This window comes from Dendrobates tinctorius, unplaced genomic scaffold (assembly GCF_039654945.1).
Source record: "Dendrobates tinctorius isolate UK_male_01 unplaced genomic scaffold, ASM3965494v1 ptg000391l, whole genome shotgun sequence".
NCBI classification, from domain to species: Eukaryota; Metazoa; Chordata; class Amphibia; order Anura; family Dendrobatidae; genus Dendrobates; species Dendrobates tinctorius.
The window spans coordinates 1928868-1956046 of record NW_027362057.1 but is presented as its reverse complement, the minus strand read 5'-3'; the positions used below and the strand labels follow the sequence as shown (position 1 = coordinate 1956046).

The 27179-nt window shown below is 40.5% G+C and overlaps 1 protein-coding gene across 1 annotated transcript in view; it reads right to left on the bottom strand.

Annotated features, from left to right (window-relative positions):
* CCDC80 (coiled-coil domain containing 80) overlaps positions 1 to 27179 on the bottom strand; it is a 181894-nt gene that overhangs the window by 75069 nt on the left and 79646 nt on the right. Inside the window, exons 4-5 of the mRNA XM_073563495.1 lie at positions 25375 to 25511; positions 18033 to 18184 (exon numbers count right to left, since the gene is read on the bottom strand). Coding sequence (XP_073419596.1) covers positions 18033 to 18184; positions 25375 to 25511 — 289 coding nt within the window. The remainder of the gene's footprint in view (positions 1 to 18032; positions 18185 to 25374; positions 25512 to 27179) is intronic.

The following is a 27179-nucleotide window of genomic DNA, read 5'->3' as shown; positions in this document are numbered from 1 at the left end:
GTACTATGCCCGTAATACGCCAATGCAAGTCTATGGGTGCACAAAAAATACGGATTACACAAGGACCACACATGTGACTTGCGAGAAATATGCACCCGGTGTCTTTTACAAAAGCCGGCAATTCAGTGCGTGATACAGTAAACTCACACTGACAGGTTTAATAAAGAAAGAAAGAATAGATATATACACAATAGAATACAAATATATATATATATACATACACATACATGTCATTGTGAAAAACATATATATATATTTATATTTCACAGAGTTCTTCATAGCAGAATAGCCGCTAATTAACTCTATCAAATAATTCCCCAACCCGACATGAAATGACACATGGTTTACATTCAGTAAACCATTTCATTTCATGTTTTTTTATATGTCCTTGACTAATAATTAGATGAGGGTTTGTGTGCAAAATTTGGGAGTTGTAGTTGTTATTTTAAGGGGTTAATTCTTTGTTAAAAAATGCGTGGGCTTCCCATTGTCCTATATTGGTGGCGAGTGGGTTAATCTAACAAAGGGTTAATGTCACCATTCGATTGTAAGGTGACATTAACCCTTTGTTAGATTAACCCATTCGCCACCGCTACAGGACAATGGGAAGTCCAAGCATTTTTTAACAACGAACTAACCCCTTAAAATAAAAACTACAACTCCCAAATTTTGCACACAAACCCTCATCTAATTATTAGTCAGGGACATATAAAAAAACATGAAATGAATAATAATAATAATAATAATAATAATCTTTATTTATATAGCGCCAACATATTCCGCAGCGCTTTACAGTTGAACAGTTTCAAACACAACAGTCATAAGTAACAACGTTAACAATACAATAATTAAAGCGAAATAAGACGACCCTGCTTGTGGAGCTTACAATCTACAATGAGGTGGGGGAGATACAAAGCATAGGTTTGTATTTACAATGATGTATTTACAATGACGGTCCAGCCATCTTCAGGGGGTGGGGGTTAGATGGAGATAGTGAATGGGCTACACACACACAAACATAACATGACATTGATTACTGAATGTGATAGGCCGCTCTGAACAAATGTGTTTTGAGCGAGCGCCTAAAACTATGCAAATTGTGGATGATCCTAATATCTTGGGGTAGAGTATTCCAGAGGATTGGCGCAGCACGGGAGAAGTCTTGGAGTCGGGAGTGGGAGGTACGGATTAGGGCAGAGGTTAGTCGAAAGTCATTTGCAGAGCGCAGCGGTCGGTTAGGCCGATAGACAGAAATGAGGGAGGAGATGTAAGGGGGTGCCGCACTGTGGAGAGCTTTGTGGGTGAGAACAAGTACTTTGAATTGTACCCTGTAATGAATTGGCAGCCAGTGTAACGACTGGCGAAAAGCGGACGCGTCTGAGTAACGATTAGCCAGATGGACAACCCTGGCTGCTGCATTAAGGATAGACTGGAGAGGGGAGAGTCGAGTGAGAGGGAGGCCAATTAATAGAGCATTACAGTAGTCCAGGCGGGAGTGGATCAGGGCGACAGTGAGAGTTTTTGTTGTTTCCATGGTGAGAAAAGGGCGGATTCTAGAGATGTTCTTTAGGTGTAAGCGGCATGAGCGGGCAAGAGATTGTATATGGGAGGTGAAGGAGAGATCGGAGTCGAACATAACACCCAGACAGCGTGCCTGCTGTCGGGGTGTTATTATGGTGCCACCCACAGAGAGGGAAATGTCAGATTTAGGGAGGTTAGTAGATGGTGGGAGCAGAAGAAGTTCAGTTTTGGAGAGGTTGAGTTTCAGATAGAGAGCAGACATGATGTTGGAGACTGCAGACAGACAGTCAGTGGCGTTCTGTAGTACAGCGGAGGTAAGGTCAGGGGATGATGTGTACAGTTGTGTGTCATCAGCATAAAGATGGTACTGAAAGCCAAATCTGCTGATGGTCTGTCCAATTGGGGCCGTATAGAGAGAGAAGAGAAGGGGGCCAAGGACTGAGCCCTGAGGTACCCCAACAGTGAGAGGAAGAGGAGATGAAGTGGAGCCAGAAAACAGAACACTGAAGCAGCGGTCGGAAAGATAGGAGGAGAACCAGGAAAGAGCAGTGTCCTTAATGCCTAGTGACTGGAGCCTAGAGAGTAGGAGAGGATGGTCAACAGTGTTGAAAGCTGCAGAAAGGTCGAGAAGAATGAGCAGAGAGTGGTCACCATTACGTTTTGCTGTCAGAAGGTCATTGGTCACTTTGATGAGTGTAGTTTCTGTCGAATGTAGGGGGCGGAAACCGGACTGTGAAGGGTCTAGGAGGGAGTGAGTGGAGAGGTAACGGGTAAGGCGTGAGTATATCAGGCGCTCCAAGAGTTTAGAGATGAAGGGGAGATTGGAGACTGGTCTGTAGTTGTTTGTGCAGGATGGGTCGAGGGTGGGTTTCTTTAGTAATGGAGTAATGATAGAGTGTTTGAAGGAGGAGGGGAAAATGCCAGAGGAGAGGGAGAGATTAAAGATTGTAGTTAGGTGAGTTGTGACGACTGGGGAGAGAGACTGGAGGAGATGTGAGGGAATGGGGTCGGTTGTGCATGCTTTACTGAATGTAAACCATGTGTCATTTCATGTCGGGTTGGTGAATGATTTCATAGAAGCCGGCAAGTTAATTAGCGGCTATTCTGCTATGAAGAACTCTGTGAAGTACAAATAAATATATATGTTTGTCACAATGACATGCATGTATATATATATATATACATATGTATTCTATGTGTCTATATCTATTCTTTCGTTTATGTTATAAAACCTGTCATAGGGCCCATTATATGTCCATTTTGCAAGCTGGCGAGAAAATCTCGCCATATGGATTCCATACGGATTCCATACGGATTCCATAAGGATTCTTACATGCGCAAAATATGCAACCACACCTTGCTTACGGATGACATACGGAGCACTATTTAGGGGTCATTCATCCGTATTACGCCTGTAAACTACAGACCGTATTTTGCGTCGGTTAGTGTGACCCCAGCCTTAGGGTATGTTTCGACGTTCAGTATTTGCTGCAGATTGGACGCTGCGTACAGCTGCAGCATCCAATCCTCAGCGTCCAGATGTTACAGCATATGTGGAGGGGATTTTATGAAACCCCATCTCCAAAATGCACACAGAGATGCAGGTGGCAGGCCTGCGTATACGCACATGTGGCGCGTCCTTATAGACCGCAGCATGTCTATTTATCTTGTGGAAACGCTCAGTCTCCGCAAGATAAATATCACCGTTCTATGTATAGGATGCGGTGATTCCGCATGTGTCGCACGTACAAAAGCCAGCAGCACTCTGGATGGAGCGGGGATCTGCTGCGTTCAAAGTGCTGCCAATATTGAACGTGGAAACATACCCTTATACTGATTAGAATGATGCCTGGCTTGATGGAATCCGTCTTGTGGTTGTTTAATCTTTATTTTCAGTTTTTAGTTAATGATATGCTCATGCTCCGGGACGGCCTGTGGGGAGGTCTTTATGTGCTGTTCTGATTAGATATTCATAATGCAGACTGCTGACAGGTCACTGATCCCTCACTGACCTGCCCCCTCGTTAACATAATGAATATTACATATGTATATTGAAAAAAAGCAAAACCATTTAGCAGGCCGGCGCCTGCGCTGCAGCATTATCGCATATGTACTGTGTGTATAAAGAATGTGGTTGAGATTTTCCTGATATAAAAAAACTGCCTCTCATGTGCAGTAGCAACTATCAGTGTATATAGAGGTGATCCGACAGCTGCTACCTGCTACTGTGTAGGCACCGGCGGCGCCATCTTGCTAGAGAAAAAAATATATCCTCCTCCAAGATGGAGCCACCGGCACCTGCGTAATAGCATCTCTCAAGTGATTGCTGATGGCGCTGCTGGCACCTGCGCAGTGGCAGCTATCTTGGAGGGGGATTTTTTTTTTCCTCTAGCAAGATGGCGCCACTGGCGCCTGCGCAGTGGCAGCTTTCAGATCACCGATAAATGCTACTGCGCAGGCGGGGCGGGCATAATTTTCAAATGGATTTTTTTTGAATATCAGGATAACCTCAAGCATATTAGTTATATGCCCAGTACATGACTGGCACCTGCCTTGCAGAATGTTTTTTTTTTTTTCATTATGTATATATAATAATCATTATGTTAACTAGGGGGCAGGTCTCTGAGGGATCAGTGAACTGTCAGAAGCCGCACTGGTGAATACCTAATCAGAGCACCACATGAAAACCCCCCCACAGGCCGCCCCGGAGCACGAGCATATCATTAGGTAAAAACTGAAAATAAAGATTAAAAAACACTCATAAGATGGATTTCATCACTCAAGGTATCATTTTAAGGCCGGGATCACACTAGCATATGGCATGCGGTGCGAGAGCATCGAATGTGATATGCTAATGACCCTCGGCTCTTGCTCTGCTGCAAGCGGGAGCCGAGTGTCATGCGTCTGTGCCCTGAGCCTCTCGCACAGAGAGAATCGGAACACAGCTGCGGAGGAGGTGGAGAAATGAATTTCTCCATCTCCTCCATTGCCGGGGTCAGCGTATATCGCCCGCCTCTCATGAGCAGTAGCTGCTTTCAGTGTAGATAGCGGGGATCCGACAGCTGCTACCTGCTACTGTGTAGGCACCGGTTGCGCCATCTTGCTAGAGAAAAAAAAAATTCCTCCTCCAAGATGGAGCCACTGGCGCCTGCGTAATAGAATACGGGCGAGAAAAAAGCGGTGATGGGAGCTGCCCCATACATTATCAGCGGTCCGAGTGCTATGCAATGTTTTATTGCATAGCATTCATCCGTATTCAAAACAAGTGTGACCCCGGCCTAAGCAGTATAACGGCGCCGACCTGACGCTGTCTGTGGGTTACTGTGCACAATCCTGCTGACAGGTTCCCTTTAAGGAATAAAACCAGTTGCTGTGTGTCACCTCGAAAAAACATGTAAATTCAATTTAGCAAGTTTTCTTAGCTGCCTTTGTGTGATAAATGTAAATGCTTGTTAAAGTTAAAAGAGTTAAAAAAGTGTTTAAATCATTATGTTGTTAATGTAATTGTGAGTGACAGTGAAATTGCCACCACACATGCAGACACAATAAGTATCCATTGTGTTAAGCAAATATTGAGGTAACAGGGAATCATCCAGCATACAGCATTAGTAGGATATGTAATCAGCATAACATTACAGAAAACAAGGCCGTAGTTGCTGATACTGAATAGTGAGCACAGTTTAGAACAAAGGGAGAGTTCTCTGGCTTTAGTCATTTATACCCTGTTGTAGATCCATTGTTTCCCCCATCAGTTTCGTCCCTAAATGCCGACAGATTAGTCTCTGTTCACACTTGCATTGGAGACCTAGTTATAGTTGCTGCCAAAAATAAAGGATAAAATATTGCAGCATCGCTGGACATCACAACAGGAATTCGACAGACCCCCGTTATAGTTATAGCTAAAAGGGTCTGCTATGTAACGGATCTGGCACTTTGAAAAATTTTATTTTACAGTATATTCATAAAGTATATGGCAAGTACATTTTGATGATGATGATGATGATGATGATGAATATTAATGTTTGAAGGATTGGTGAAAATGGAATGGCGCTCCACTCTGTGTTTCACTAAATTCAACTTCTGCAAAATCACATCTTGCATTATCCATGACATGCATTATACTCGCACTTCTGTGTGCATTATTCTGGAGCTATATCATAACTTTGTGCATGATCTGTGACGTCAGTGTTTCCATAATTGCTGATAACCCCTACAGCACCATGAATACCTAATAAATGTATCATCTACAATCTAGCCACAGTCTTCTGTGTATCCATTTGTGGGTTTTCCTTTCTGAAGGATGCATAACGGAACAAGCCTAAAGTGTCTATGGGTAAATCTCGCTCTGAATATCTGAAGTTGTGACAACTGTGCATTATTCCCCTGTCTAATGTGACATCACTGTACACCCTTTTTCTCCAGTGTGACATTACTCTGTGCATGATCTCTTTACTGTTATACTACAAGTATATGAACTATATGCAGTGGTATCACTGTGTGCCCTAAAGACAAAACACAGAGTGGAGACCAAAATCACCGTTCTGAATTTACTACTGAAAGTGGTCATGGTGGAGAGGGGCCTATTTTACTTTGGAAGTCAATATTATTTGTTAAGTTGTTATACTTGGGTGTTCACATATCACATGTTCAAATCCTCAAATCTACTACAAAATGACTTTTAAATTATTTTCCACTATTAATATACAGAGCCATGCTGGATATGGGAAATGTGAAAAAGCTGTTCTGATCTCCTTAAAGGGAATCTCTCAGCAATACCTTTACCTAACAGTCGAATCCTCTGTTACCAAGAAATAATCCTCTGAATAAGCCTCTGTCACTTTGGCTTTATTCCCCACCCAGTGCTGCATCCTTCTGCATGACTGACAGCTTATTTGCTTGACATCACACAACAATGGAGTTGTCAGTTAAAGCAGGAGGAGGTAGCTCTGGAACGGTAATAGAGCTGGAGTGACAGAGGCTTCAGATCTTCAGCATCATTTGCATATCCATTCAAGCGCTGATTTCTCAGTAACGAAGGAACAAACTTTCTAGCTTAAGGTATTGCTGAATTTGTCTTTGAAAGAGCTACACATGCATATAAATAGTTTGGGTGAGGAAATCCTGGTGACAGATTCCTTTTAAGCCCTTCCCGACATGCTTGGGGAGCTGCGTTCCTGCAAATCGCCATATATATATGGCATGAAGATTGCCCTGGCCCACGCTGAGCACCGCCATGATCAAATGAAAGTATCAGCTCTATATGATAGCTGACACCCTGAAGCAATGCCCACCCACAATTGGTGCTAGCACCGATCAGGGGTGTTTTACCACTCTGATGACACTGTCATTAGTGACAACAACATTGTGGTGCATCGCAGAGGGAGAGAACTCCCCCTGTTCTCCCACTGGCACAATGTTATTGCGATTGTGTTGTGCAATGGTCTCCATAGTGACCCTAGGCCAAAATATGGTCATGGGGTCACCCAGGGAACGTGGATTGACAACTCATGCTCAGAGCATGAGCTGACATGCCTCCTCACTGCATCTGAGATGATAATCTAAGCATTGCAGAGTATTAGATCAGCGATCTGTCAGTATACAGTTGATGTCCCACCCTGAAACAATGTTAAAAAAGTAAAAAAAAGCTAATAAAAATTGTAAAAATATTTTTTAAAAAAAATCACAAAATAAAGAATGAAAAAAAGGAAAAAATAATATTCCAATAAATACATTTATTTATGTAAAAACAAAAATAAACAACAAAAAGTATAAATATTTGGTATTGCCGCATCGAGAACGCCCTGTAAAACTGTCCCACTAGTTAACTCCTGCAGTGAACACCGTTAAAAAAATAAATACCAAAAAATAAATATCATCATACTGCCTAACAAAAATGGGAATAAAACACGATCAAAAAGACGAATGTAAAGAAAAATGAAAACTATGCATACGTCATCTTGTCCAGCAAAAAACAAGCCATCATCACCGGAAAATAAAAAAATTATAGCTCTTAGGAAAAAGCAATGCATAAATAATTATTTTTTTCTATAAAATAGTTTTTATTGCGCAAAAAGCCAAAACATAAAAAATATATAAATATGGCATCACTGTAATCGTACTGAGTCGAAGAATAAAGCTGCCTTATCAATCTTACCACACGTTGAATGACATAAAAAAAAAACAATTCATGAATTGCTGATTTTTGTTCATTCTGCCTCCCTAAAATCAGAATAGAAAGCGATCAAAAAATGTCATGTGCCCGAAAATGGTACCAATCAAAATGTCAACTCGTCCTGCAAAAAACAAGCCAACACATGACTCTTTGAGCCGAAATATGGACAAATTATATCTATCTAAATATGGTGATGCTTTTTGCTATAAAAAGTGTCTTTTAGTGTGCGACAGCAGCCAAACATAAAAAAACTATATAAATCTGGTATCACTGTACTCACACCGACCCGAAGGATAAAGTCACCTAAACACTTACACCTCACGAGGAATGGCATAAAAAATAAATAAAACCAATTCTTAACTTGCTGTTGATTTTTTCATTCTGCCTCCAAAAGATTGCAGTAAGGATCGGCTGACACTTATCCTGCGCTCTACACTGAGTGCTTACTTTAGGGTTTCCGTGTAAGGCTGGTTTCACATTTGCGTCTGTGCGCACAGCGTTTGATCTGCATAGATCTGCATGCGTCATGCGTACATATATTTACCATGGTGTAAGCAGGGACATGCATTTGCATGCGTTTGCATGCTTTTGCGTACGCATGCATCGTTTTGCAGTGTCTGGCGGTGTCCGGCAAACTAAACATGTTGCATTTTTTGAGGCGTCAAATATGCGCAGGCATGCGCATGCAGATGACTGCATAAAAAATATGCATTACTGTCTATGGGGACGCATTGGTACGCAAGGACATGCATACGCATGCGTTCGATACACATGCGTTCTTCAGAATATATATAGAAATCTCATGAGACACGCCCATTTTTGTCTGGTGTCATATCGAATGCATGCGCATAAACAATGCAAACGCATGCAAAAACGCATACAAACGCATGCACATGGAGCATTTTTCCCATCATGCATAAGATAATGTGCATAAAAAATGCTGCGTAAACATGCGTTTTGCATGCGTTTGCGCTTGCGGATGATACGCTGCAGACTGAAACGCTAATGTGTACCTAGTCTGTGAAAAATGTGATTCAGATGGAATGCCTAGGGAAAAATTCCCGATAACGAGGTAGATGGAGTCACTGTTGACGCCGCGTGGCCACCTATGATATGGTGGTGTCCTTCTTTTTAGGTGTGCATAAAAGTGCGGTCCACCACAGTTTTGTGCACTTCTGAAAAGAAATATACCGCTAAATAGAGGCCAGACGGAGTCCAGAGTAACTATGCCGCCTCATTATAGTGAGTGGCTCACTTGGGGGTTTCATTTGAATCACGTCACTTGGAGATTTAGATGTAAACTCCAAAGTAAGTGCTCAGCGTAGAGCGCTGAATAAATGTGATCCCAAATGTTATGTAAAATGTTCCCAAGAAAAGCTTCAACTCAATCCACAAGAAAAGCAAGTACACACTCAAGTCCGTCATCTGTCAATGAAAATATAGGGTTTTCCATGTTACTGGTAGTACACAGGCTCTTTATAATCAAACTGACTCATCGCCCCTCGAAAGAAATTCAGCAAATTCTGCACTTTCAAATCCAAATGCTCCCTCCTTTCTGAGCCCCATAGTGTGTCTAACCCACATTTAGCGTCTACATGTTTGGTATTTCTATAGCGATGACAGCCCACCTAATTTACAGGTGTGTATCTCCAGAAGCATGAGCTGGACACCACAAGGTACTGGTGACTATAATGTACTCGGCACTGCAACGGCAGTTTTCAATTTTCACTCAGCAATATCCAACCACTGATTGTTTCTGGAAAATACCCATGGAGTCAAAATTGTCACAATACTTGTAGATAAACTCCCAAAGGGGTATGATTTCCAAAATGGGGTAGCTTGAGGAGGGATGATGCTCTTCTAGCACTTAGTGGCTCTGTATAGGAAGTCCGCAAACTATTCTAGCAAAATCTGCACTCCAGGAGGCAAATAGCCCTCCGTCCCTTCCGAGTCTCGCCATGTGGCTAAGCAGTACTGTGCAGCCGCATATTGGTTATTTCTAGATTCAGCAGAAATTGTGGAACAAATTTTGGTGCCATTTCCCAGTGTGAAAATGTAAAATCTGGGACTAAAATAAAATAATTACATTTTTACCATCAAAATTTAGTTAATTTATTCTTCATTGCCCAATGGTATAAAATTCTGTGACACACCACTGGTGTCAATATGATTACTGCACCCCTATATAAATTCACTGAGAGGTGTAGTTTGTAAAATGGGGTCACTTATGGGGACTTCTTCTGTTTTGGCACCTCAGGGGCTCTACCAATGTGACATGGCACCCTCAAACCAATCCAGCAAAATCTGAATATGGAGCTTATTCCCTTCTAAGCTTTGCACTGTGCCTCAAAAGTAGTCTTCGACCAGATATGGGGTATAGGAGTACTCAGGAGAAATTGCAAAACTATTTTTGAAGTCTATTATCTCCTGTTATCATTGTTAAAATAAAAAAAATTGGGGATAAAAGAAAATTTCTGTGGGCAAAATGTGATTTTTTAAAATTTTTTTTCATGACTAAACTTTATAAACTTCTCTGAAGCACCCGGGGGTTCAAGGTGCTCAGCAGACATCTAGATAAATTTCCTGAGGTGTCTAGTTTTCAAAATGGGGTCACTTGTGGGGGATTTACACTATTTACAAACGCATCATGACACCCGTAGAACATTCCATAAAAATCTGCGTTCCAAAACATCACTTCATCCTTTCTGAGCACTGCCGTATGCCTAAATAGTACTCTTCCCCCACCTATATGGGGTATCAGTGTACTCAGGAGAAATTGTACAACAAATTGTATGGTGCAATTTCTCATGTTACCCTTATGAAAATGTGAAATTTGGGGCTAAAAACCTTTTTGTGTGAAAAATGTGCTTTTATTTTTGCGGTTCAACTTTATAAACTGCTGTGAAGCATCTGGGGTTCAAGCTGCTCATTACACATCTAGATAAGTTACATGAGGGCTCTATTTTGCAAAATGGTGTCACTTGTGAGCGGTTTTCATTGTTTTGGCACATCAGAGGCTCTCCAACCGCGACATAGCATCCGCTAATTATTCCAGCAAATTTTGCATTAAAAAAATTAAATGGCGCTCCTTCCCTTCCGATCTCCGTGGTGTGCCCAAACAGTGTTTTTCCTCCACATATGGGGTATCTGCATGCTCAGGAGAAATTGCACAACACATTTTTGTTTCTATTTTTTTATGTTACCTTTGCATAAATAAAAAATGCATCTAAAATATTTTTTTTAAAAAAAGTTAAATGTTTATTTTTTTCTTCCACATTCCATTAATTCCTGTGAAGCACCTGAATGGTTAATAAACGTCTTTAAAGTGGTTTTGAGCATCTTGAGGGGTGCAGTTTTTAGAATTGAGTCACTTTTGGGTGTTTTCTGTCATATAGGTCCCTCAAAGTCACTTTAAATCTGATGTGGTCCCTAAAACAATGATTTTGTAAATTTTGTTGGAAATTTGAGAAATCGCTGGTCAACTTTTAACCATTATAATGTCCTCACAAAAAAATTATGTTTCAAAAATTGTGCTGATGTAAAGTAGAGATGTGGGAAATGTTATTTATTAAGTATTTTGTGACATAACTTTCTGATTTAAGGGCATATAAATTTAAAAGTTTGAAAATTGTAAACTTTTTCACATTTTCGCCAATTTTCACAAATTTATGCAAGTTATATCAAATTACTTTTACCACCATCATGAAGTACAATATGTCATGAGAAAATAATTTCAGAATTGGTGGGATCCGTTGATGCATTTCAGGGTTATTACCACATAAAGTGACACTGGTCAGAATTGTAAGATTTGACCTAGTCAGGAAGGTGAAACGGGCTTTGGGGTGAAGGGATTGAAGACTTTTTAGCATGTGCCATTTCCACACATTGATCATTGGTAGAGCCTTAGTAAACTACTGGGCACCAGTTAGAAATCTATCCAATAGTCAATACCTCCAGGGAATCGCTAACCCCTTACTTTAGTCCACTAGGAAATGATTACTATACTGTTTATAAGATATTTAGAAACATAGTTATTTGTTTCCAAGAAGATAATTGTGTTGTGATTGAACACAGACTTTTGCAAACATGTTAAGTGGCCGTCTGGCACTATTTCAGTACAAAGATTACTGAATTTATGCTTGCAATATTTGGAACCAAAATCTAGAACTGCAAAACATAAACTGAATTACAGATGTGAATTATAATCTCTTTTTTATGGCCTGATAGCAACTTATTATGTAATAAACATTTAGGTATTTAGCTGTTTTATTTATTTATGTATTTATTTTACAAAATTGGGATTTGATGGGTCATAATCAATTTATATCTGTTTTTAACTTCCTCACAGAGCCATCAGATGAACAGGACACAGAGCCTTCAATCAAACAACTAACTGGTATGGCTGATGGACAGGGGTGCCATAAGCAAATCTTCTCCCATCTGATAATGATGGCCTATCATAAACATTAGATAGTCTTTTGGCCTCCATGCATTCTGTTGTGAGCATTGGCTCTAAAAAGTCCTCGACTCCTCCATACAACTTGACAGAGTTTGAACAGATTTAAAAAGAAAAATGGGAAACAATTACAAAGCTGATACTTGTCTGTGGGTTTAAAGGGTAACCACTTTCAAATAACTATTCAGAATAAGTTGTCCTATGTGTGCAAATGAAGAATAACATTGTTTCTGGCCAATAAATGACTTATAACCTGCATATTCCCCCCTCTGCATGATTTAGCACTAATATATACCCCACTCACCATGAGCTCACCATGATCCTTCCATGTTTCCCATTGCTTGTTTTCCCTCCCTACTCCTCGCACCTCCTTTCCCTCGAATAATGGAGAGATGTCTGTGTGGCACCCCAGGAGTTCGGTTGCCACATTGGCCTTGCCTCCCTCCAGGGGGGAATGATGTCATGCCTGGAAGCAAAGAAGGAATCCCCCACTGGAGCCCGAGGCTGTGTGGGTACTAAAGCCCCGACAGCAGAATCTGGAAAGCAGAAGACAGCAGATCCTCTGTCCCCTACTGATAGTCGATGACACAGCAGCACGTGTGAGCCGGAGACGCCAGACATGAGCGACCCCTGAAACAGGCTCCAGCTGCCTGTCATGCGAGTGGAGTTCTACCTATGCATTCAACAGGAAGAGGGACTTGAATCGAGTATACAGCAGCAAGTACCTCAGAGAATAGCGATAGAAAGGAGGCCTCACAACCCGCCTAATTAGGGAAATTCCCAAATTGCTTCCAGGCTGACCGGCTACAGAATCATCTGTAACCTGAGCCCCGGACTGTACCTGCATTGCTCAGTAAAAGGTAAAGGAAACTGCACCCTGCTGTGTCTTCTGAATCATTCCTGCATCACCTGCCCTGCACCACATTCACCATCCTCACCTTTAACATCTACACCCAAACTTCCGTGGGATACAGCTTTACCTGTAGAGAGCTTAACCATCTCTACTGCCTTGTCACCATCCCAGAGGACCTGCATAGCAGTGTCGGTCCCCTGACTGAATACCGCAGGTGGCATTACGAGCACTTTATTACAAACTTTATTATCCCTTTTTCACTATCCCTTTTATTGGATGCCCAGGGCCATGGACCAGGTCACTGCTGCTGTGACACTTCCCCTTTAAGAAGCGGCCGGGTACCAAGTGTCCCCACTGCCCTGGCGAGCGATCCATTTATCTTGTCTGAGAAAGAGCTAAGCTGTTAATTCAGAGTGGATGACCAGTTCAGGAGTCAAGGGGGAGAGAAAGAAGTGTCTGATTAGTGGGGAAGGAAGCAGATTTCTCTGATAAGATTTATTGGAAAGTTTCTTATATTAGCCTGTACTATTGATTTATGCAAAGTTTGTTGAAAATACAATTCAATTTTAAGGTTGGAATTGGCAACTAATTTACATTACATCTACTATTTAATTATTTTTTACCTTAATTAATTTTGCTTCAAAATAACGGATGTATATTACTTTGTTGTTTTTTGTTACAGATTTGGTGTTAAGAGTTTTTTTTAGAAGACTGGGGATAGACAGCATATTTGGCTGCAACACAAGTCAAAAAAGCCAAAGATTAATGCAGATGCTACATCACAGCATAATGCAGGCAAAAAGGCTCACATTGTGACCCCAAGGGAAGTGTGATTACAACAAGAGAGTTGCAAGAAGTCATAACCAGTTGAAATTTTTGCGACTTGCTCTTTTCAGTCTAGGTATACTAGAGGTTGCAGTGCAATTCCATACACATGTTTTGTGCTTGATGTAGTTCCATCAAAATAGCAGGTTTTGGCTAGGTCTGTGTTACAGCCAAAGCTGCTGTATAAAAATAATTTCATATGAAATAGAAATTGGGGAAAGTTTTAGGTAAACAAGTGCCATTGTTGCTCACCTGTATTGGCTTCATCAACCATGTGCACATCTTCCCTCCCTGGCGGTCATCTCTCTCTGTGCTCATGCACATCTGGTTGCCCTAGTAAATTAGTGTGCGCCTCATATCATGATCCTAGACTTTTTAAAGCTCGCTCAGGCAGATGCACACTGACTATTTAGGTATAACGTGCACACTGCTACTATGTGCCACACTCAGTCTAGCCAAACGAAAAACTCAAATCTGCTATCACTGGGCTCTGCTGCAATCCATTCAAAGTGTACCTCCTGGCAAACACACCTCAGCTGTCCCAAGGTGCTGTTGGCACATTCAGCTCTGCCATATGAAGGTGCCTGTCTGCCAACTCAGCTCTATTAGACCAAGAAGTCTGTCTACAAGGCTTTGCTGTTCCAAGGTGATATCCAAACATTTGGCTCTACTGTACAAGGTTGACTGACTACAAACTCTTCCCAACTCCTCCAATGCATTGCCTCACATTCAGCTCTGTTATTCCATGGTGCCCATCAGTATATCCTGCTCTACTGGTCCTTACTGTGACATATCCAGGTCAGCTATTCTACATCTGGTACGTATTCCCAGCTGTACTGATCCTCATTGTTCCTTGTTCTGTTTGGCTTTGTTGCATCAACGCTTCTGTCACGTGCTTTTCTCCCTGATTTACAGCTTAACAAATCCACCTTAACAGGTGAACCATAACAATAATTTTATTGGGATTTTCTACAAATAAGGCCAGTGAAAGTATTTATTAAAGAAGCACTTCCATCAGAGTTTTTATCCTCTTAATGTGTTGAAATCATCATATTATATCACTGTATTTACAATTGCTCATTTTGCTTTTCTGCCCAGTCATTTGTTCTCTTTTCTCTGCTCTATGTACCAGTAGAAACAGGAAGACCCTTGTCCCTGCATTTATCTCCTCCCTCTTCAACTCCTGAGCCAGATCATCCCTCTTCCCCACTGCCAGGGACATTTGCAGTGACTGATGACTCATACAGGAAAAATTGGCCTCCTGTTTCTACAGAGCTTAGAAGGATTCAGGTAGTCAGTTTTTTATCTTGTGATGTAATAAACCTAATGGAAAATAGAAGAGTTAGCCAGGTAGGAAGGCAAAATGAGCAATTGTAAGTAGACAGTGCTATATAATATGATGACTGCAATATATTAAGAGGATAAAAACTTTGATGCGAGGAGGAATAATTCTTTAAGAGCCTCTTGAGCTACATGTGTGATAAAAGGAAGTTAATACTTGCAGTGAAGATGTGAATATCATTTAAAGCTACATAATGTAAATAATATACTGCATTTAGAATTTTTATAAAAGTGTATAAAGCGACTTAAGATTTACTCATAAAATGAGTACTGGTACACTGGAGCTAATTCTCATTTTATAATTTTCAGTGCTGGACCCAATTTCCCGAGTCTTAGATCTTTCTTGTCGTTTTAATGTGGAAATTAGTCGTAATCATGCCTTCCTGCCCCAGCTTTATCGCATTTAGAATATTTCTGTACTTCTTGGAGGCCTCTTCCTACAGAACTGTATCTGTCCCTCCTATTTAAAGGGAGGTTCCAAATATGGATGATAATCAGATGTTTCTTTTCTTCTTCTAGTGGGTGGCAAACATCCAGACTGATAACGTATGGGAGTTCTAGCATTTGAAGGGAAGGCACATGTTTGTTTTTACATGAAAATGTTCCAGTCAGTACAATTTCAGAAGTTGGATTAAAGCAAGTCAAAGTATTCTGAAGTGCATAATCTTCTGTTAGAAGTAAAAGGACAGACTAAACAAAGGGATTTGTTTAAGATAATTTTTCAGTGTCAGATGCCGTTTATAGGATGATCACTTTTGACTGATGTACCTATCGCATCAACTGCTAAATATCCTTCTAGGCATTATCAAAGTAGACTTTTAGAAAAAAATACAATGGAAACTCTACTACTAGACAATGAAAAAATGACTTTTACATACTTTTCCAAAGTATTTTTTTTTACTAAGCAACCAGGATCTTTTTAATGTTTTCCCCTAGACAACCAGGGAACTGGTCAAAGAGGTATGTAAGAGAATGGCGGAAATTGATACCTCCCAATTACATATATTGCAAACAACCATGGTGTATTATCCACTGGACCTTCAGTTTTTTTGTCTGATAAAGCCATCTACCGTATATGAACTATGAAACAAGTTTACCATTACAAATTCCTACTCACTGTAAATTTTTTTTCTTTTTATATGGATTGAAAATAATGCCTAACAAATTATTGCTTTATATTTGAAACAATACATTATTCAGAATAGATATTACAATACATTTTAAAACGTTAGAGATAGAGAAAACGTTGTCTTGAGAAAAGCAAATATTTCACATCATTTTAGTTTTGATGAAATGTCTTCCATAAGGAATTTTTTTAACCCCTTAACGAACAGGGGTATTTCCGTTTTTGTGTTTCCGGTTTTGCTCCCCTTTTTACCCAGAGCCATAACTTTTTTATTTTTCCTTCAATATCGTCATGTGAGGGCTTGTTTTTTGCTGGACAAGTTTTACTTTTGAATTACACCATTGCTTTTACCATGTCTTGTACTGGAAAATGGGAAAAAATTCTAAGTGCTGTAAATTTGCAAAGAAAATGCAATTCCACAATTGTTTTTTAATTTTTTTTTACCATGTTCACTAAATGCTAAAACTGACCTGCCATTATGATTCCCCAGGTCATTACAAGTTCGTAGATACCAAACATGTGTAAGTTCTTTTTTATCTAAGTGGTGAAAAAAAAAGGTGATATTCTCCTTTTTTCAGGATCTGGGGCTGGGTAAGGGCTTATTTTTTGCGTGCCGAGCTGGCATCTTTATTGATATCATTTTGGGATAGACATGATGTTTAGACCTCCAATAATTGCATTTTACTGCATTGTTGCAGAGACCAAAGAAAGTCATTCTGGCATTTTGATTTTTTTCTCATTATGCCGTTTACCGATCGGATTAATTCTTTTTATATCTCGATAGAGCGGGTGATTCTAAATGTGGCACTATCAAATATGTGTGATTTTATTTTTTTAAATTGTTTTATTTTGAATGGGGTGAATGGGGGGTGATTTGAACTTTTATACTTTTAAAAAATATTAAAAATGTGTAAATTTTTTTTAGCCTTTTACTTGCTTCAGTAGTCTGCATGGGAGACGAGAAGCTGCGATCATAACATCGCTTGTGCTGCACATGGCAGGGCTTCATCCCTGCTATGTGCACCAAAAATACTCATCTGCTATGAGTGCCAACCACCGGGTGGTGCTCATAGAAGTTCGGCAATGACAACCACAGGGGTCTCCTGCAGACCCTTGGTGGTCATGTCAACCCATCGGTGCCCCGCAATCATGTTGCACATCCGGTTTACGCAAGATTGATTCCCACCGTGGCTGTTAGGGGCACATGACAGCTGATCAGAGCAGTTGTCATGTGCCGGAAATGGTGCAGGCTCAGCTCTGAAGCCCGCACCAAAGAGAGGGAGGCGACCTATGATGTATTTACACGTCATAGGTCGTTAAGTAGTTAAAGGGACCAGTCACGCAAAAAACAACACTATTATCCTGCAGATATGGGGTTAATTTGTAGGTTAATAGTATTCAGAAGCTGCCTGGCACTTGCAATATGAGCCCCTCTGCCAAGAGGAAATAAACTGCTTGTCAGTGTGGGGCTAGGTTACAGCCGCTGCTCACTGTCCACTGAGCGGTGACTGACACTGCGTCAGCCGTGCATCTATTGCTGAAAGCCCAAGGCTGCCCGAAGGAATAAAGTTAATTTCCTCACTGTAGCGGTGTTCTCAGTACGTGCACCATGCAGTTTCAGAACGCTATTAATTGGCAGATTATCCCCATATCTGCAGGTTAATAGTGGTTTTTAACTCAAATTTGAAGATTTCCTATTAGAAATATGCTTCACTTAATTTTTTTTGGAGAAGCTTACCTTGAGAGAAAACTTTCAAGTGATCTTGTCTTGTCTTCCCTTTTACATGTAATCCCATCTCTTTTCTGCTTCTCCATCTCTTTAATTCTGGATTGGAATGTATCAACTATATCAAACACTGACTTCATAGAAATAGGCACTTCATAATATTGCTGCACAATAAAAAACAAAACAATGAAAACCAATTTAAATATATAATCCGAGAACTTAACATTTAGTTTTAGTAATACGTGCCATAGGGGAGAGGTATTGTATGGTCCATCTATAATTTCAAAATTAATGTATTGAACACTTCTTTACACCTTCTTTACTAGCTCCAAAAATTATTGTTAACAAGCAGATCTTATATACATCTATATATCCAAACTGGTGCTAGTTGACATCATATGAGGCACAGTAACCCTCTAACAGCTTGGCACATTGACTTGAAAGATTAGGTGAAGGTAGCCTACTAGGGGAGTTTTGGCACAAGAGTAGTATTTAGCTAGGATATTTTACCAAAAGGAATTTCGGAAGTAGCAATTGGGGTAAAATATAACTTTTATTAAACTATTGCATTAAAAAGGTTAACAGATAACCTGATAAAAAACTGCTTGAGTGCAAAATGTGTATTGTGCAAAAATGGACGCAACTACTAATAGTATATGGGTTGCAACAGAGATAAACAAGGTCACCTATCCACATGTAATAACCAGGTTCTTTTTAGTATCTCACTGAGGCCATGTCTTTAGAACTAAATCTGAGTACAATTAGAACCAGTGGTATCTCATATACATCAATTATGGTGTTTGCATTGGTTCTCCTGCTAGAGAAAATCGACCTATTGTCACTAGAGACATACATAAATTAAGGACATGTCACTGAAAGTCAAGACTGGGTATGCAATGAAAAACAAAATCACATCAAATCATTGCAATCTTCATTGTACTGGAGACCATAATAACACCAACATGGGGCATCCAGAGCAATAGTCTAACTGGTATTCCCTCAAAAAATGCAGCAGAGTATAATGCATAGATTCTACAAACAATGACTCATATTTCCTGCAGTTAAATTAGTGGAAAAGGAAAATTCTCACCAGGAGAGGTAGGGTTCGTATCACCACATTATTCCTATAGCAGGCTGGAAGTCCCAGCCATAATCTCCTGACGTGTTTCATCACCTTAGACTCATCCGGGGAAACGCACAAAAGGCATATGTATGCAGGGCTGCTGGAAGTGCTGCAAATAGCTGTTACCATTTTTTAATGCGCGCCTTCAGGGGAAGCGTGTGATCATCTTTTGGTGAATGGAACATACGGCCGGGGTTGAGCTATTTCTTCTGGAACGCATATTGTCGACGCTGACACGCATGCGTCACTTCCGGTATAAGCGCCCACATTTACAAAGACTGCTCTTCCCCCGGCAATCACCAAGGAGACGATTAGACGCCGAATCGCAACAGTCATCATGGTAAGTGATTATTGATCTGCTTAATAAGTGAGACACTCAAAAGCGGGCAGATACTGAACAGATTTTGGATACCCTAAATCTTGTTCATTACATATAAGGCTTAGTGCCATCTCAATAACAGGTGATATCTTATAAGTGGTCACCAGTATAAGTAGATCAGACAGAATCACGCAGAATAAGGGTACCCTATTAACTAACGTTAATGTTAAATGAGTAGGCAACACGGCAGAACCCCAGGGACAGAGGACCGAAAAGGTAAAACAGGGTGGGTAAACAAAAAAAAGGAAAAAAAACAAGGAAAAATTAGAAAAAACACAAGAGGTGGAAGGGGCACAATAATATCCATAATTAAGCCTAAACTAGCCCTACCTAAGGCGGAGATTAGCACCCTAGGAGTCCTGCGCAGTGGCGCCCGCAGCCCCGCACTCAACGGCGGCTGCCCCTAACTAGACTCCCTAGTGTGCCCTATCAGAGGAAAGACGAGAAAGATAACTATTCATTCAAACCTGTGGGATGAACCATTTTGAGACAAAAAATCCATTGGGTTTCTTTCTGTAATAAACTTTTGTCCCAATCACCTCATCTGGGATGTGGGGTGATTTTATCTATCCTCACAAATTTCATTTTCTCGGTGTTTCCTCCGTGTACTTGGTTGAGGTGATTGGCTATTGGTGTGTCCCGTTTGTTTTGTTTATCCCTCAAATACCCACCCACCCTTCTCCGCAGTTCCCTCTTCGTTTTGCTTACATATTCTAGACCACATTCACATGTGGCCTTATAGATGATCCCCTTTGGCAGTTGATGAATGGGATAAAATGTCCCAATCGTGTTACTGAAAAATTCTTTCCGAGGTGCGATCACTCTGCAAAAATTGTACTTGGTTGAGGTGATTGGCTATTGGTGTGTCCCGTTTGTTTTGTTTCTCCCTCAAATACCCACCCACCCTTCTCCGCAGTTCCCTCTTCGTATTGCCTACATATTCTAGACCACATTCACATGTGGCCTTATAGATGATCCCCTTTGGCAGTTGATGAATGGGATAAAATGTCTCAATCGTGTTACTGCAAAATTTTTTCCGAGGTGCGATCACTCTGCAAAAATTGCAATTCCTGCACCTGAAGCAACCTTTCGGTGGGTTGCTCAGCCAAGACTCGTTGGTTGTTGGCTGGAAAAAGCTGTGGACCAACCTGTCTTTTAGTGACCTTCCTTTTCTAAAAGTAATTTGCGGTCCCTCTGAAATGCTATCCTTTGTCTTCATCCATTTTAAGGACAGGCCAGTGTGTCTGGAAAATATATCTTATTTCCTTGGATTTACTACAGTATTTTGTTATAAATCATAGGGTTTCCTGATCATCTCTCTTTTGGATGGGATTAAGTAGCTGTTTACGATCTCTCCTTAGTGAGTTCTTGTATGTCTCTCTAAGTACCCTATCTGTATACCCCCTTTCAAGGAATCTTTTCCTGAGGTAATCAGCTAGCTGTTTGACCACAGTTGGGTCAGAGCAATTTCTGCAGATACGTAAATACTGACCCTTAGGTATCCCTCTCCTGAGAAGGGCAGGATGGTTTGATTCCCATCTCAATACAGAATTTGTAGCAGTGGGTTTTCTGAACGTACTCGTTGATAGTTCCCCATTCTTAATTTTTAAATTGTAATATCCAAAAATGATAATTTAGACCCACTGGTTTCAAAAGTGAAGTGGAATCCCAGATCAATGATGTTGAGACTTCCCACAAAATCTGCAACTTCATTTTCACAGCCTTTCCATATTACAAAAACATCATCAATATAGTGCAGCCATAGAATAACCTTTTTACTGGATAGTATTATAAATCCACATTGATAAGGCTTGTATAGGACGCCAGTCACACAGATTCATGTACTGCCCAGTGTCTGGCTTACAGTCTATCAGTGATGCCCACACTATTAGATCAGTGGGGCTGCCCCATATTATATAAGTGCACCTCACAAGGACAGATACACCATTTCTCCAAGCCAACACTAATATAGTCAAGCCTCATCCTGCAAAACATTAAAAATGTACAATACCTAAAGATGCAATAAATGCATATGGTATTTTTCAATATTTTGGAAAAATACAAAAGGTCTGCAACCCACGTTAAAGTTCCTCATTGTTTCATTTCCCTACACAAAAATTCATAGCAAGTTGCTAGTCTGAAGGTGGAGGACCAGTGGTCATAGCTTGTGAGAAGTGATGGAGGGGTCTCTAAGAAGCTGTGGTCACCAGGTAGAAAGGAAGCAGACTTCAGAGCAAAAGGCACACTTTGCAAAGTGTGGGACGCCAAATCAATAACCAAAAAGTTAGTAACGCAGAAGATATTGTAGCTAAGCAGGACTTAGTATGATGGACTAGTGGGGCCCCAAGAGCAAGGGTTGCAGGGCGCCAGTAGTAGAAGAAATAGGATGTGGAATCGAAGAGCAAGTAAGGAGACTTGCTGATCAGGACTGTAGAGTTAAAGCTGGGTTGTGGTGGAGTAGAGAAAAACAGTGTGCACCATCAGACCTGGAGTAAATTACATAGAAAGGATAAAGAAACGGGAGCCTCGCCCGTGGCTACCACCACGCACAGCATTGCAGGGACTAGAACATGAGAGAAGCAAAGTCCTTGTAGAATAAAATCATTGAGAAGCAAGGGCAGTAATAGGGGACAGACAGAGCCCTGAAGAGATGAGTTTGGGAACAGAGTTAGAGCCCTAAGCATTATGGCTGCATTGTTTGACTGACTGACTCTTTACAAGTGGTAAGAATGCAGAGTCTTGTCTAAGGCACTCACTGGCGCTCCAAAATAATTATAATTTTTGTGGCAATTGACAGTAGCCAGAAGTCATTTTGCCCTACTTTATGTGTTGATATAATCTGGGCTGTGATTTCACATGCTACAGTTGTGCTCGAAAGTTTACATACCCTGGCAGAATTTTTGATTTCTTGGCCTTTTTTTTTTAACAATTCTTTTGCTTGCCCCATGACTCACAATCCAGAAATGTCAGTAGCTGGATGAAAGATGCAAGAGTCTGTCTGGTTCCCAGAAACTCACTCAGCTTTTTTGCGCACACACTGATTACAAGCAAACAGGTCACAGGTGAGGATGTTACCTTTAGTAGCTATTCAAACCCATTTGTGTCAACTTCTGTGCACGTTATCAGGACAAAATAACCAGGGTATGTAAGCTTTTGATCCGGGTGATTTGGATGTTTTGGGTTGTCATTATGATTTAAAAAGAGAAAACACAGCAGTTTGACAATAAATGGCTTCACCCAACCACTTACCATGAGTGGACAAATCGTTTTGGGGTTATCATTCATACTCTCTGAAAAAAGGCCAAGAAAGCAAACATTCTGCTGGGGTATGTAAACTTTTGAGCACAACTGTACATGGTTACGAGGCACTGGGCATCCCGGGCAATGTAGCTGAGCTGCTAAGGAATAGGAAAAATGATACAATAACCTTACAGACTATGTATTATAAACGTTTAAAAAAATACAGATTTAAGTCAGCTGCAAAGGTTTGTGTAGTTTTAACTAGACTCTGTAGGGCTCTGAAAATAACATGAAAACCCTTAACTTTCCATTATTATATGCTGTAAAACACAGCAATAGAGTTTTCAGCAACTAAATCACGGACCTTTTGTCTCTGGCAGATTTCGCTGGACAATGTGTATGGGATGTGGTCAGCACTACAGGGGAGCTTGAGTTCCCCAACTGGGACATGGTTGCTCTACCTCCAACTCCATGGTTACACTATTTTTTTTAATCTCCTGTCCAGAATCTTACAACCCAGCTCAGACTCTTTCAATCACTGTGTGTCTTTTTTGTGGCTCCCACGCACATATTTGCTTTTGACTACAGCATTTTATTTGTGAGAAAAGCATAAACTCCAGTACACTTTTTGTCCAAGCCTGAGCAAGGGAACTAGGAATATGTGGACTTAAAGAAGCATTCCTTCTCCCATCAAAATTGTTATCCTCTTAATATATTGCAGTCATCATATTATATACCACTGGGCATTTACAATTGCTCATTTTTCTTTCTACCCAGTTAATTCTTGTGTTTTCCATTAGGTCTATGACATCACGTGATTAAAAAGTGACTAGATGAGTCCTTCTAAGCTCTATGTAGAAACAGGAGGTCAATTGTCTCTGTGCAAGGCAGGAGTCACTGCAAAAATCCCTGGCAGGGGGGACGGGTCAAGGAGTTGAGTCAAGAGTTGAAGAGGGGGATGAGTCATTCTGGGACAAGAGACTTCCTATTTCTACATAGAGCACCACAAATAGAATAATTAACTGGGTAGAAAGGCTGAATGAGCAATTGTAAGTACACAGTGCTATATAATATGATGATTTCAATATAGTAAGGGGATAAAAACTTTGTTGCGAGTGCTTCTTTAATCACTCACTTTGATTCATAAGCTGTCATTGTTCTGTAAATTGCAGGAATATAATTTTAGGACACTGGTATAGGACTCTTGTTTAGCTGAATATAATGTGCCCTCAGGCATCGTACCAACTGTATGATGTCACACATATGTTCATCACAACCCCCTTATGGAGGGAGGTATTTTGATCTTCTCAATTTGATGCCTACTCAGCTGTCCACTAGAGATGAGTGAATAAATTCACAGCACCATGGTCCAGTGGTCAGATTAGTACTTCATGGCCGCTGGATGGCAGTCCTGTGAACCGCCTCCTACCTGCTGTATTCTGTGGCTCCTCTATTCATTAGCCGGCCTAGTATGACATTGTGTGTGCATCATATTTCACCACTGAGGTTGTTCCAGGCAGGCTTATCAAAGGAGGACCTGCAGATGATGGCAGGTAGGAGTTGGTACATTCGGTTCTTGCCCATTCAAGTCTGGGGGTTAGTGAACAAAATGGCTATCACACTGATGTCATCCATATTCTGTCTGTTTTTCATTGGCTGGTCGCCAGAAGCTTGGAGAAACATCCATCTTTTTTGTGTAGGAAATAGAAATGGAAGACACACAGATAGGAAATATGGACACACGGATCAAAAATGGATGAAAAACGGATCCAGTGCACTGATGATGAATTGAAAATAAAATACTAATAAATGAATAAGGCTTTAATAATGCTGCACGTGCCTGGTATTTGCAGCCTTGTTCTAGGCAGTGGCAATGAACGCAGATCTAAAGCTGCACTATATTTAGTTTTTGTTTAGTTGGTTATTTCATAAAAGAATATTGAAGTAAAACGCTGAGATAATCTGCAAAAGTTATTATACATTCTTTATAACATCTACTTTCTAAATAAAATGTACTTAAACAAAAAAAGTCTACTTTTTAAACAAAAATGTATATTATGCCATTATTGGGTCATAATAAGTTTAACCTGTTATTAGACATATGACATACTGTTCATTGTGATTTGCTTGGTTTGACCCTGCAAATAATCAGCAGTTTTGGCTTTTTGACAAGAATTTCCTGTTACCCATCAGTGAATTTTTATCTTCGCACACTGAGGAATTTTAAACAGAACGTCTTTTATTACGGAGGTGGTATGTCATGTATGACATGGTACATGTAAGTTAAAACATACCTCCAGCTGTTGGCTGCAGGACTTTTGAAGATGTGCTAAGAAATGTCAATAGATATACCGGATGTCATATGAGGCTATATTCAACTGTGGCAGCTTTTTTTGTTTTGAATTTTTTTTGCAACTGTACCACTTATATAAAAAGAATTTGTAGAGATTCAAGGAAACACTGCTGGATACAAATCTAGTGCAGATCTGTGGGCCAAATTGTTTAGAATTTTTTTTAATACAATCTACTAAGTGTGCGCATATCTTTAATACATAACAATATAATTACCAAAAATTAGAAACACTGCATATAAAATGGAAAAATCTACTTACCTTAACCCTCATATCTAAATCTGTCAGTACCATGAAGAAATCATTGTAAGTCATCCCATACTCTTTTCTTAATTCTGTAATCAGCTCACGGTCCAGTAAGTCATCATCTCCAACTACCTTCATTGGTTTTTCAGTTTCTAAAGCAATATAGAACAGTATCAAAATGTTTCTTCCTTGTCATAATTTCAAGTGAATCTGTCATCAGGTTTTTTGCTACCACAAAAGAAAGCAGCATAGTGTAGGGGTGGAAATCCTGCTTGCAGCGATGTATCACTTACAGGGCTGCGTACTGCCATTTTGATTAAATCACTGTTTTATCTGCTGCCGGTCTAGCAGTTCTCTGAATGCTGAGCTCTGTATAACTCCTCCCACACCACTGATTGGCAGCTTTCTTTGTGCACTGTGCATAGGCATAAAGATGCCAATCAGTGAGGGGTGTGGGGGGGGGTTCTACAATATGCTGATTAGGTAATTTCCCCAACATTGTGCAGAGCAAGCAACGGTAAGGCTCAGGCGGCACCTGCACCAATGGCCTTTATGCCTGAAGTAGCCATTGCTACAGGTGCTGCCCGTTTCTTCCCTGGCTTGTTCTGTTTGTTTTTGTGAACACAATAAACTTGCAATCTACATGTGAGTGCCACTCAATTTTTGTTTGTTGTATGACAGTCACTTTTCTATAGTCTCCTCTCCTCTCGCCCACCTGAGTACGGAATTATGCAGTTAGCCAAGGATTGACACAATAACTAGTTAATAGTACAACACCAGGCAAAAAAAGGACTAGTCAAGGTTAACCTTATTTATTTATGATATATGAATTCATTTCTTTCATTTGGTGTCTATTTCTTATGGGTTATTTTATATAAAAAAAAACACATTGGAGCTTATTGATGACATTTGCAATGATGATAACACATTTTATGATACAAATAAAAAGGCTTCCCTCTGTGGTTGTCTGTGCTATACTTTTCTTCATTAGTTGTGCAACAGAGATTTGACTGCGCCAGCTATATATAGAGAAGATGAACGTATGTGACATTATATAACCCTATATATCACACTTTTAATACAGTGGGTATGGAAAGTATTCAGACCCCTTTAAATTTTTCACTATTTGTTTCATTGCAGCCATTTGGTAAATTCAAAAAAGTTATTTTTTTTTTCTCAGCCAAGTCTGAGGTCAAGAGCACTCTGAAAGAGGTTTTCATCCAGGATATCTTTGTACATGTTTCCTTCAATTGCAACCAGTCATCCTATCTCTGCAGCTGAAAAAACACCCCCATAGCTGCCACCACCATATTTCACTGTTGGTATTTTACTGGGCATGTGATGAGAAGCACCTGGTTTTCTCCACACATACCACTTAGAATTATCACCAAAAAGTTCTATCTTCACCTCATCAGACCAGAGAATATTATTTCTCATAGTCTGGGAGTCCTTCATGTGTTTTTTAGCAAACTCTATGCGGGCTTTCATGTCTTGCACTGAGGAGAGGCTTCCGTCGGGCCACTCTGCCATAAAGGCCCGACTGGTGGAGGGCTGCAGTGATAGTTGACTTTTGGGGAGCTTTCTCCCATCTCCATACTGCATATGTGGAGTCAGCCACAGTGATCTTGGGGTTCTTCTTTACCTCTCTCACCAAGGCTCTTCTCCCGTGATTGCTCAGTTTGGCTGGATGGCCAGGTCTAGGAAGACTTCTGGTGGTCCCAAAATTCTTCCATTTAAGGATTATGGAGGCCACTGTGCTCTTAGGAATCTTGAGTACTGCAGAAATTCTTTTGTAACCTTGGCCAGATGTGTGCCTTGCC